The sequence below is a fragment of the Microtus ochrogaster genome, chromosome 4, assembly GCF_000317375.1.
Source record: "Microtus ochrogaster isolate Prairie Vole_2 chromosome 4, MicOch1.0, whole genome shotgun sequence".
Classification (NCBI taxonomy): domain Eukaryota; kingdom Metazoa; phylum Chordata; class Mammalia; order Rodentia; family Cricetidae; genus Microtus; species Microtus ochrogaster.
Genome location: NC_022011.1, coordinates 92,000,296 through 92,012,550, shown reverse-complemented (window position 1 = coordinate 92,012,550; position 12,255 = coordinate 92,000,296). Strand labels below are relative to the sequence as shown.

The window sequence follows — 12,255 nt, the reverse complement described above, 5'->3', positions numbered from 1 at the left end:
GTGAGCCACCATGTGGTTGCTGGGAATTGAACTCAGGACCTTTGGAAGAGCAGGCAATGCTCTTAACCTCTGAGCCATCTCTCCAGCCCCTATTTTATTTTTTTAAAAAAGAAAACAAAACATCTTTTTTCATTTTATATACCAATCCCAGTTCCCACTCCCTCCCTTCCTGCCATTCCCTCCACTTGCCCCTCCTCACCTCTCATCCACTCTTCAGAGAGAATAAGGCACATTGCTTTGGGGAAGGTCCAAGGCCCTCCCTACTATATCCAGGCTGAACAAGGTATCCATCTAGAGAATGGGTTCTCAAAAAGCCAGTACAAGCAGTAGGGATAAATCCTGGTGCCACTGCCAGTGGCCCCACAGTCTGCTCCAGCCATACAACGGTCACCCACATTCAGAGGGACTAGTTTGGTCATATTCTGGTTCCTTCTCTGTCTGGCTGGAGTTGGTGAGCTCCCACTAACTCAGGTAAACTGTTTCAGTGGGTGTCCCCATCATGGTCTTGACCTCTTTGCTCATATTCTTACGCCTCCCACTCTTCAACTAGACTTTGGGAGCTCAGCCCAGTGCTCCGCTGCGGGTCTCTGCCTCTGTTTCCATCAGTTGCTGGATGAAGGTTCTATGATGACATTTAAGATATTTAGCAATCTGACTACAGGGCAAGGCCATTTTGGGCACCTTCTGGTACTAGAGAAGTTCCCAGAAATCCATAAGGATGATCCCAGCTAAGACCCTAAGCAATAGAAGTCTGCTGTTCTTAAGCCAACAGTTGCATTTGCCTGTACATAAAGATACAAAATTGTTTTCAGATTGTAATTTCTTGTGTTGTTTTTTTCCCAGTGAATGAGTTACCGATGGGCAACCATGTACCCGAGCGAAATACTGTAAATAACACTTTGATTACCCAATCTACCAAATCGCCCATCGGTTGGGGTAAGAATCTTTATTATTATTATCATTACTATTGTTATTATTTTTGCTTTTTCGAGACAGGGTTTCTCTGTGTAACAGTCCTGACTATTCTGGAATTCACTTTGTAGACCAGGCTGGCCTTGAACTCACTGAGATTCACCTCCCTCTGCCTTCTGAGTGCTGGGATTAAAGGTGTGTGCCACCACTGCCCTGCTTTTATTATTATTTTATGAATATATTATGGTAACAATAGAAGTGGATGTGTGTTAGCATTATCTTTTAAAAAATAATGATTTTATTATTTGAGAGTATGTTAAAATATAGATATTTGGATAGATATTTGGTGAATTTAAGGCACTTAATCTCGTAAAGGTAATCATTTCCTTAATCTCTTTTAAAATGTGCTTTGAAGTTGGGCTTCTGTGTATTAACATGTAAAAATGTGTATATGATGCATTCTTTGCTTGTTTTAATTTGGCCTCATTACTTCATTTGAATTTGTTAGCGTTTTCTGTTAGCTTTTTGCCTATCCTATATTTTTAACAAACTGGCTTTTAAATACAAGACTTTCTGCCCGTTGCAATTATTCTCAATCACAAGTTATCTATGTTCATTCCACGGAATAGTCTATGCATTTTTTCCCAACCAATATTCATTGGGCTGCTCATCCTCTTGACTATGGACTCACTCCTGGAGAGAAGCCTTCCTCCGCTGCTTTGACGCTGGCCACCCAGTCTGATCCATTCAGTGTGTCTATCAGTGTGTCATTCAGTGTGTCTACCCAGTCTGATCCATTCAGTGTGTCTATCCCTTGATGCGCACGCTCTGCTCAAGTTACTGTGCCGCAAGGTTTTGAGTACGGTCATTTATTGCCTGCCTCTGTTCCAGCATTTGCCTCAATGGTAAGCATATGATAGGCTACTTACCTGTTGTATTTATTAATCTTGTGATCCACAGTTACAAAAGAAGGAACCAATGGTGGTTGGAAGAATGCTGATTGTACTTACCAAGTCTTTCTGAACATCTTCTGCCTTCACGTACTCACATTTCTTAGTTTTAGGGTTAGATAGCATTTTATGTATATCCTATTATGCATCACCTTTGGGTTTGCTTAATATTTAGATAGTATACTTGATGTTTTTATACTCATAATTAATAAAGTTTTGATATTAGCATTCACAACATAGTCTTTTTACTATGTCTAGCTTTAAACTTCTAACTAGGAAAGACTAATCATATTGGTTCTGGGTCTTTGGGGGTAGACTTGGCTGTTCTTGGAAAAAAATAAATTATTTTCCAAATTCTCACAGCCCACTTTGCCTCTGTACATCATCTCTTAACAGTGGCCTTGGGACTCCATCACCTTTATGATATTTTGAAAAAACTCATCTTTGGGTAGACTTCAAAAGCCTACTGCTAATCAATCTCCAGCACTTAATCTCTGAATGAGAAAGCAAGCACCCAAGTACTGATCCAGGGCTATACTGCTTCATGCCAGCCTCCAGTCAAGGGAGAATGACTAGATGTAAGAACGAAGACCCTGTGGCCACATGAAACTCTCTCCTGACTCTATCTAGCATATGACCTGGGGTCAAGCTCCACATACATAGAAAATGGTGGAAAAGAAATAAATACATATATAATTATATTTATACATGCACATACATATGTATATATGTCATTGTCATTGGCCTTCTGGAAGAGGAATAGTGTTGACAGAGAAGCTATTCGATAATCAAAGTGTCACCGCTGACGTGTTTATGTTAGAGATCGGCAATAGAATATTTTCACTTCTATGTTCTCTTAGAAGATACTGATCACACGCAGAGGAATATTGCAGTCATGTAAAATTTCTGGGAAAACATCCCCCTACCAACTAGAGAATTACACATTTAAATGCATACCCCATGAATGCATACATCATGAGCTCTGTGGACAGTGCTGTAAGCTTTATTTCATTAACAAGCACACACAGTTTGAAGCAAGTGTGGTGGCTTTCAAATGTACGCTCACTGAGAAGCCTAGAGTATATCTCATCCTACGTATTCCTGCATAGTAAATCTGGTGGCTTGTGCGGACACCCCGGCGAGCTGGCTTTCCAGAAATAGACAGCGGTAGCAGAGCTCACACCAGGCCTTCTACTTGCTGGCACGGAGCAAGAATGTGGCGCTTCCTCTGCCAGAGTTGCAGCTGTCATCCTGCCTACCTGGCAGATCTCTTCACAGACAGTTCTGAGCCTAATCAAAGACCACGGCTGTCCCAGACAGCACAGCCCTCCAGAGTGGTGTTTCTCAAACGTCAACAGAGACTCTTACTAGAAACGAAACGGACAGCTTCACTGGGTCAACCAAATTAGTTTAAATGACATTTGTACTAAACAAATCATAGAAATTTAAGTTTGTGACAATCGTAAGGTTACACCCAAAACCTAGTTGCATATTAATGCCGACCAGACTACTAACCAGTGCTACTAATTTGCCAAGATTTCTTGTTCTTAAAACAGTAGGAAAATCTATATTGGAATACAAATTTTGTATTGACAGCCAAAAGATAGACGAGGATTAAGAATTAGTTTAGAAAAATCTGTGCTACTCCATCTTAATTCTCCGAGTGTGGCCTTTCTCTGTCAAGATTGGATCATCTCTGCAGAGATGAAGCAAGAAGCATCATTAAAGAGCCACAAGTCTACCTTTCGCAACACCACAGGGCCATGCTCCCAGTTTTCAGCCACTGGTATGCATCTGATCACGGAGACATAAAGGCCTGGCTGTGGTCTGTGATTTCAAGAAAGAGGCCAGGTGGAATACGCCAACCTAATGATTCCTGCTGCCTTCAGGTGCTAGAGAGCTATTTGGCTCAGCACTGCTGCCCCAGGGCCAGTTTCCAGCCGCCTTATTAGGGTTTTCTGTTTTAGCTGGGCACCTTTCCCTGTTCAGACTTGCTGAACACCAGTTCACACACGTGATGGTGCACGGACACATTTGGGTCTCTTTGATTGGCAGTTAGAAATAATGAAGCTTCACCAACTTTATCTGATCACATTGCTGAAATATTTGCTCAGTAAGTCTAGAAGTATTTTCTACTTAGCTTTAGAGTGCTGTCTCAGGGTGGGCAAGGACACGTACTTTAGGAGTGGAATTTGAGCTTAATTTTAGTTCTGTAATTTCCCGACTTGTTTTGTATCCTTGGAAAAAAAAAGCAGGCAGCTTCTCGAAGCCTCCAGCTCTTTCTCAGCTACGTGTGGAACACAGTAAGTCATAAAGTATTTAAAATCCTGCAGTATTTGTAAAACTCTTCATCCTGTGTTGTCATTAACAAGAATATTGATTTTTAAGACTATCTTGGTGATGACAACACTGACCCATACTCACCTAAGATATATAAGAAGGAGCTCAAAGATACTGGCTAGCGAATCTTTTATTATAGTTTTAGTGCAACTAAGTTTGTAACCTTGAACTGAAGAATCTTAACTCATTATAGTTATCCGAATTAATACACAGTACTTATAAAATCAAAGCATACTTAACTAAATAAAATTTCATCTTTTGTGTCTCTGGATTTGATTTGCGATCACTGGAGGTATTAAATATCTGTCTGTCCACCTTTATGACCCAAGGTACAGATTTGCGTGTTTTCTAGTTTAAGTGAAATTTATAAATTCGACTGCCTGGCTGATGGGAATTGTAATAGAACCTGGAAACGGAAGAATGAAAACATGATGGTGCTTTTGTTCTTTGGAGATGTAACTGGCAGGTAGGGGAAGGCTTCAGTGATGAGATCTTACCGGGTATGGCAGGAGAGGCTGAAATTTAAAACATGGATACGGTGACATGTTTCACAGGGTAAACATGCTTGCTGCCGAGACCTCCCTGGGGAAGACTGCCTTTCTCCCTTCCAGACTTCTTCAGTTGCCTGTAGTTCTCTGTGCATATCCTAGATCTGCTTTTCCGGTTTTACTCTCTACCATCCTGTTGTGTTCTGTTCTTTAGTTATTCCAGACTCTTCCAGATAGACCAGAAATATTCTGATTTGTGTGTTCTCACCCATATTCTACTGTCTCTCTGATTGCTAAAATCCCATCCTTCTATTAAAGCTAACCCGCATATAAAAATCCCATCCTTCTATTAAAGCTAACCCACGTATTAAAATCCCATCCTTCTATTAAAGCTAACCCGCGTATTAAAAACACAGAGGATAATAAACCATCAGCCTCACAGACAAAGGTCTATGACACACGTTTTGGGTCAGCAATCATGATCTATATCTTTTCCTATACAGGGTTCTCAATGTAATATTTTAAAATTTATTCTTATTGTGTGTGTGTATGGGAGTTTTGGATGCATGCATGCATGTCTTTGTGTCTCGTGTGTGCATTGCCTGAGGCAGCCAGTATCAGTTCCTGGCTTGGAAGCGCCCATAAATGGCCCAGTGGGTCCTCTGTAAGAGCTGCAGGTACTCTCAACTGCTGAGCCATCTCTGCAGCCTCTCTGCAAAATATTTTAAGATGAAAATACTAACCCTTGTATGGTGGTACTAATTGTAAGTACATTTTTTTCCAAACATACATTTCTTAAGAAAATACTTAATTGAAAAAAATATGTTCCTGAAAATTTCATAATTGTTATCGTATACAGCCTTTTTGCTTTCTGGATTGCTAAGAAAAGTTCTTGAATATAGATACCTTAATGAACTCTGAGTGTGGATTAGCCAACCTCTGGATGAAAGCAAACAAACACTTACTTAGTTTCTCTCTTTCTTTTTTAATCTGCATAGGCTTTCCTGTCCAGGAAAGATCTCTTACAGTCTGTTCCTAAGACCTTTCAGTCTCAAGTTTCCTGGCTGCACAACCTCCACATTTCACTCTCTACTAAGTGGCCTGTGCACACAGGGAAGGAAAAATAACCCTCAAGGGAACTGCTCGGCAGCCCTTGCCTGTTTTCCAATGCTGAAGGAAGTATCTGTTTCTGCTGGGTCAGTGACTGCCCGTGTGGTGAAGGGCGGTGTGCTTTCTCCAAGGCAGAGGAGATGGTGGCCGCTCTGCCCATCACCAGCCAGAGCAGGTTCCAGTCTGCAGCGTTTTATTTACCCGCTGAGGGAAGTGAATGAACTATTTTTATTGTGTAGCCTGAGCATTACAATTTAGGAATATTAAACACTGAAAGCAGAGCAACAGCAAAAGTTGGCCATAGTCATATCATACAGGAAAAAACATCCACGTCAACTTGTCAATAAATATTATTTAACTTGTAAAAAATATCATCATGGAGTAAATGACTAAATGATTGTAAGTATCTGCTGGAGGAGTCCAGAAATATATAATAACCTTAACACAAACTTCTCTCTGTAGAACTTTAGCTTAGCAAACTTCCTAGCTTACATCCCCAGAAAGCTATTTATGTAATCACTTATCACATAACTTTAGTTTGTGTTTAGTACATAATTTAGTACTTTGCCTGATAAATAATATATGTAATTTTTATTTTTACTTATATATGTATGTGTGCATGAATTTTGAATCTTGGCATGTAATACAAATTAGCATATTTTACTCAATTTAAGCTATGCATTTTTCAACATCTTAACATGATTGTAATTATGAGGAATCCTATCACCAGTAGTAAACAATAATAGAGTCAGGTTTTCCATATTAGTAGTACATAAAATAGTGCATGTGAAAGTCATAGTAGATTCTATGCAAGTGATGTTTAGTAAAATAGATGAACTATTATGCATATATTTAAAAGGATATATAATGGTATAAAATATAAATATGAATTTACATGTTACTCAGAATAGTAATAATATGTCGAGTAGAACATGAATATATGTATATACAAATGGTTTTGGAAAAAAACATTTACCAAATCATTGGTAGTAATTTAATTGGGGGAGGGCATTATGCAGATGCTTTGTTTAATATTTTTTATGTTTTGGTATTATTTAAATTTTAATAAACATTGTAATGAAATTGTTTTTCTTTACTATGATTTATAGGCAAAAAAAAAGGAATGACTTATTATTCAAACCCCACCCCCAAAACCTCAGAAGAAAGCAAGTTCATAGGCCATGAAGTAGTTCATAAATACTAGTTTGCTTAATACAATGAGAACCTACACAGGAAAGTATTGTGGGAATAAGACATTTCAATAACTTTTCCATGCATTAAGTTAAAAATTCGCTCTATGAATTTCAAAGTAAATTTACGTAAAACATTTTCCTTGAGAAACGAACCCTGTGCCGTCACCTTGTACTTTGGCAGTCCCACTGGTAATAATAAGAGAGACAAGGGAGATGGGTATGCTGTGAAACCTTTCAGAAAGTCCTTGAGATGAAATCCACTCGACTTGCTATTGATGGCGGGATCAAGACAGCACGGACGCATCTTGCTACTGATGTCCCTTTGGAACACGAGCGGAAACCAGCCTGGTCAGTGTCTTTTTATCCTATCGTAAATTTTTTTTCTCCAATCATAATCTAGACAAAAGAAATCACATTGTGCAACTACTTCAAAATGTATCTTCTTTTATTGTAGATCTCAGTGTCTGGAATTGAAATAAGTGAATGCCTACCTATTGTCTAGAATATGTTTGTTAATTGAGCATAGGCAAACTTATTTTTCATGAGGTACAAAACTATTCCATTTTCTCACTTCTGGGAAATGGAGATGCCAGTCAAGGACTCCAAACGTTCTGCAGAAACTGTCTGCTTTATTTTACCTGTGATTTATGATAAAGCAAATGGTAGTCAGCATTAACATAATCTTAAAAACAATGAGTTAACTTCAATATTGCCTGCAACTTATGTTCTGGGAAAACTTATGTTCTTGTAAAAAAAAAACCTCCCAAAATGAAAAGTGTTTTGATTTTTTTAATACTTCACTATGCATAGTACAAAGATGAATTTCAAATTGAACTCCTGTCTGAAAATAGCATTCTCTTAGGATCAGGAACATGCTTGCTGTTGTGGTCAAAGGTCGATTGTATTGGATCTGTCTAGACAGGGTCTGGTATCAGGCCTAATAAAGTGAGATAAGTAAATAGCGGCCACTGTTCGTTCTTGGGCAGATGCCTTCGAGGGGAGCGAGTGTGTGATAGCACAGGCGTGTGGTGTGCATCTGCACGCTGACCTCCGCTCCCAGAGCTGTGCTAGACACTGATGCAGACGTCACTGTGCACAGGCAGCAGAAATGTGAAGTCTTGCATGGTTAAAGCGGCAATGATGCTTTTTCTGATGCACCCGCATTCCTAACTGCCTGCTTTTGTACGACCCCTGCCTTCTGCTGCATTAAACCTGTTTCCACTGGTTTCTGAGTTCATTGGCCATTAGTAAATATTTCTGCATTATTAGATGTTCAAAGGCAGAGAGAGGCTAGAGCCCATGTGCCCATTATACCATTATACCTGTGTTATATATACTATGATTTGTGTTCCTCTAGAAATGCCTGTTCTGGTTCTAGTTTTCACCTAGGATGCAGGGCTTTTGGCTTATGGTAACATTCTTCCTTCTTACCTCCAGTCTAGGGGCAACAGTCAAATTAGCTTTTCTTCACCTTGAAATATGTTTGATTTTGATTATGAAGCTAAACTTTTATCAGGCCATAAGTGGAAAAGGAGTTACTCTCAGAGAATGAAAATTTCTCTCTGTCCTGACATAAGGGGCCTTAGAGTGGGCATCGCTATTAAAACACAGTCATTAACATTTGTAAAGAAAGGTACAGTTATAGATATGGGTACATTAACAGGCATTATTGCAACTTACTGTGGACTGACGTATCTTGTAGAGAACACACCAAAGTGAAAGTAATTTATGCTTTACATGTCCTCTCTATATAATTTGTTATAAAAATATGTGGTGCCTCCTGGGAGAAACCATAAAACTAGTAGCAAATTCCTGTTTCTCAATTTCATTCAATTGCTTCCAGTCTGCCACTGTTTCTGAGCCTGGTTGGTGGCTTTGGAAGTTAAGGAGACAAAGGAGGTGAGGTTACTGACTATTCACATCTAAACCTGGGAGTAATGAAACAACACGGGAACCCACTGGAGTTACTGGACAATAGGAGGACACCCCCCCCCGCAATATGTCTCTCCCACCTTTAAAATTACCATCTTAAACAGAAAGAGCTAGCGTGTGATGGAAACTTTACAGCCCATTCCTGGCACATGATCTTAGCTCAGGTTCATCATGGGGCACACTCATGTTCAAAGATGCAGATATAACAGATAATAGGCTAGACACTATGAACGCTACTTTAAAGATGCTAAGGGTTTTTTCAAAAGCAGCATTTATATGTTTAGCCAAAGACCTAAATGAAACCAAATATTCTTTATGTGAGTGTAGATCTTACATTTTGCACGTTACCTTTGTAAATTCTTCCTTATATATTATTCCATCATCCCCAGTGCCTCTCTGATTTCCCAGGTTCTTACTCGGTATGCCAGTGATGTCCAGACATTCTGATTTCCACTCATGTATAGAAGGCAGGAGATGATAAAAATGTGTTTCTCGAATGAAGCTGTTTCTGATGGGTTGCGTCATTTCAGCTGTCTTTTTCCCTGAACTTTCCATCCAGGGTTTGTGTGCCAAAAGATTGCTGCTTGCTTTCCGCACAACCCGCTTGCCTCTGTCGGCCCCTGGACTCTTCACAGCCGCATCTTCTGCCCACAAACATTGATCAAGTCTTCCCCTGTATGTGCTGTATGACACCCACCATCTGCTGAAGCCGCTGAAGTTCTCCTCCACAGCCCATCGCTGTCCAACACCTCGCTTGCAGCCTTCGCTTACGACCGCCAGACATGGCTGGACAGTTGAGAAGTACCAGCTTGCCCTGCGTGAAAGAAATCACCAAAGAATTTTTAAAAATGTTATTAGGCTCCAATTATTTTTCACACTAGAGTTATTATTATCACTCTTATTGTCATTTTTACTCTAGTTGCCTGTTCTTGCTTTTTGAATGTTTGCTGGTCCTATTGACAGATGATAAGTATCTACTCCAAACCAGTGACTTACTTTACTATGTAAATATGGAAAAGTTATTTGATGTATACTAATTTAAATGCATTTATAAATATATAGCTAAGGTTTCAGAAGGTAAATCGTTGAGTAGAACTTGTTTTGATTGTGTATAAGTAATTTGTTCATATAAACACTAACCGTAAGCCTTCATTTTTTTCAAATGCGCTCTGTTTTGTTCATTGGAGAAAGACCATGGTATTATGGACATCTCAATTTGTTTAAGCATATTTTTGTCATTGAAACTCTTGGGCTTTGCTGTGCCTTCATCTTTGTCGGATCCTGCTTTATTCAGAAGACATGCCCTAAAACTGATCTGCAAGGGATACTTAATAAGAAGGGCCAGATTCACGATGCAGAGAGCTTACCAAATTTTCTTGATTCTTAAAATTTCAATTTTAAGATTTAAATTTAAAGTTAAACTTGCAATTATTTATTCACTTATCCATTCATTTATTTATCTATTCTTCTATCCATCTGTTTATTTCTAGAATATCACGGCCCTTCATGGTGTCTTAGTCCAGCAGACAGTGGATTGTGTAAAGCCAGTGAGAAGAGATTCTACTACAATTCAGTCCTTGGGAAATGTCGCCAATTTAAGTACACCGGATGCGGGGGAAATAACAATAATTTTATTACCAAGAAAGAATGTGTGAGGGCCTGTAAAAAAGGTATGAAAGACATTCTTCCCATTAAATGGCTAATATTTGGAATGATAATTATGCTGAAATTATGAAATGCGTTGCCTTACAAAATAACAAATATTTCCTTATAAGGAGTAATATAATTTCTTAGCCAATATTTGCTCTCCTACCAACTAAACTTAGATAATCCTAGTAGGTATGGTAGCTATAATTATTCTCCATATGTATTACAGGTCAACTATCAATTTCAAATAGATTGAAAATTTTAAGTTTTTATTTTTAAAAGATTTTTATTTTTATATGTGTGTGTGTGTGCATCTGGATATGGGAATGCCACTGTGTGTGCAGGTGTTTTCAGAGTCTAAATAGAACGTCGGATTCTGAGAACTAAAGGTGTGGGTGTCTAAAGTAGTATTGGGAATTGAAGCCAGTCCCATGCAAGAACAGGGCACACTCTTAATGTCGGAGCCACTTCTCAGCCCGATTTTCTTTCGTAAATATTTAAGAGCTAAGAATTTACTTTTTAAGAAATATGTTAAAATTCTTGCAAGCTCTCTTTTAATACACCAAACTTTTAACATTTTTATTATTTTCCCCTTGAATATAATGATACAATACGAAGAACACAAAGAATTTATAAAAAACATAGAAATTAAATAAAATAACATGTTAGTCTAATAACCATATATTTACCACATCTCTACCTTTTAATAAAAATAAGCATGTATTTTCAAACAAATTGTAGCATACTTACCCAGTTTTGGTGACTCTCACATGCAAAATGACTTTCTCAGAATTAGATTATTTCGCAAAAATACGGAGACAAATGAAAAACTTTGAAAAAATTTGAGATAAGTTCATATGTGTTCTCTTTTCACTATTATTATCATTTATTGTTCTTATTACAGGTTTCATCAAAAGAGTAACAAAAGGAGGAAAAATTAACACCCAAAAAGGAAAGGAGCCTACGGTGAAAGTAGTGTGAGCAGCCATGGACTAGTGTTGAGATATAAACACACTATTGTTACTCTAATTATACCAAATATTTCCACAAGATATTTGTACTATGATGTCTATTCTTCTACTACAATAATTTTGATGAATATATAAAAGTTAATTTCCCAGGCCACTGTGTCCGTTAAGCAGCAACTTTTCAACCTGCTACTGTGAATTTCATCTCGCTCCCTTTCAAACCACTTCCTGTTCAATTGCAAGGTCTTCTACTGCTCAGCACAGGAACCAGTTTTCTGTTTTCCATCGCGACCATCTACCGGAAGAGATACTTTCATTTGTTATGATCATGAACATTATGTACCCTTGATAGTCTAAGCCTTCCCACATGATTTCAATTTTAGCAGTGTAAGAAGTAAAACACTATACCCTGAACAATAAACCTGACTGTTACCCACTGGTGTTTACTAAAGAACTTCTGAGATACGGAGCTGTGAAACCAAATAAAAAAATCATTGTCCCTGCTTCACTCTGCACGTGCTCTCTTCTTTAGAACTCGATAATCTCCTTCCGTTATTAAAGCGCACACACACACATCATGATTTCTTATTTGTCAAAGAAGATAGCACACAATGCCTCAAGGATCCATGGAAGGGCAGAAAAGATGAATGAGTAGCTAGGAGTAGGTACCACTCTCCTACAAGCCAGGAGCTCACTTCCCAGCACTTCTGTTGGA

The 12,255-nt window shown here is 38.5% G+C and overlaps 1 protein-coding gene across 3 annotated transcripts in view; it reads left to right on the top strand.

The window, feature by feature from the left end:
- Tfpi (tissue factor pathway inhibitor) overlaps positions 1-12,044 on the top strand; it is a 44,226-nt gene extending 32,182 nt beyond the window's left edge. For 2 of the 3 annotated variants that reach the window (XM_013355132.2, XM_013355129.1), the window contains exons 7-9: positions 844-936; positions 10,416-10,595; positions 11,477-12,044. In XM_013355132.2, the coding sequence (XP_013210586.1) occupies positions 844-936; positions 10,416-10,595; positions 11,477-11,553 (350 nt within the window). In that variant the 3' untranslated portion in view covers positions 11,554-12,044. Of the gene's footprint in view, positions 1-843; positions 937-10,415; positions 10,596-11,474 lie in introns of all 3 variants that reach the window. The other variant, XM_013355137.1, reaches the window with a different exon arrangement.
- The last annotated feature ends 211 nt before the right edge of the window (positions 12,045-12,255 follow it).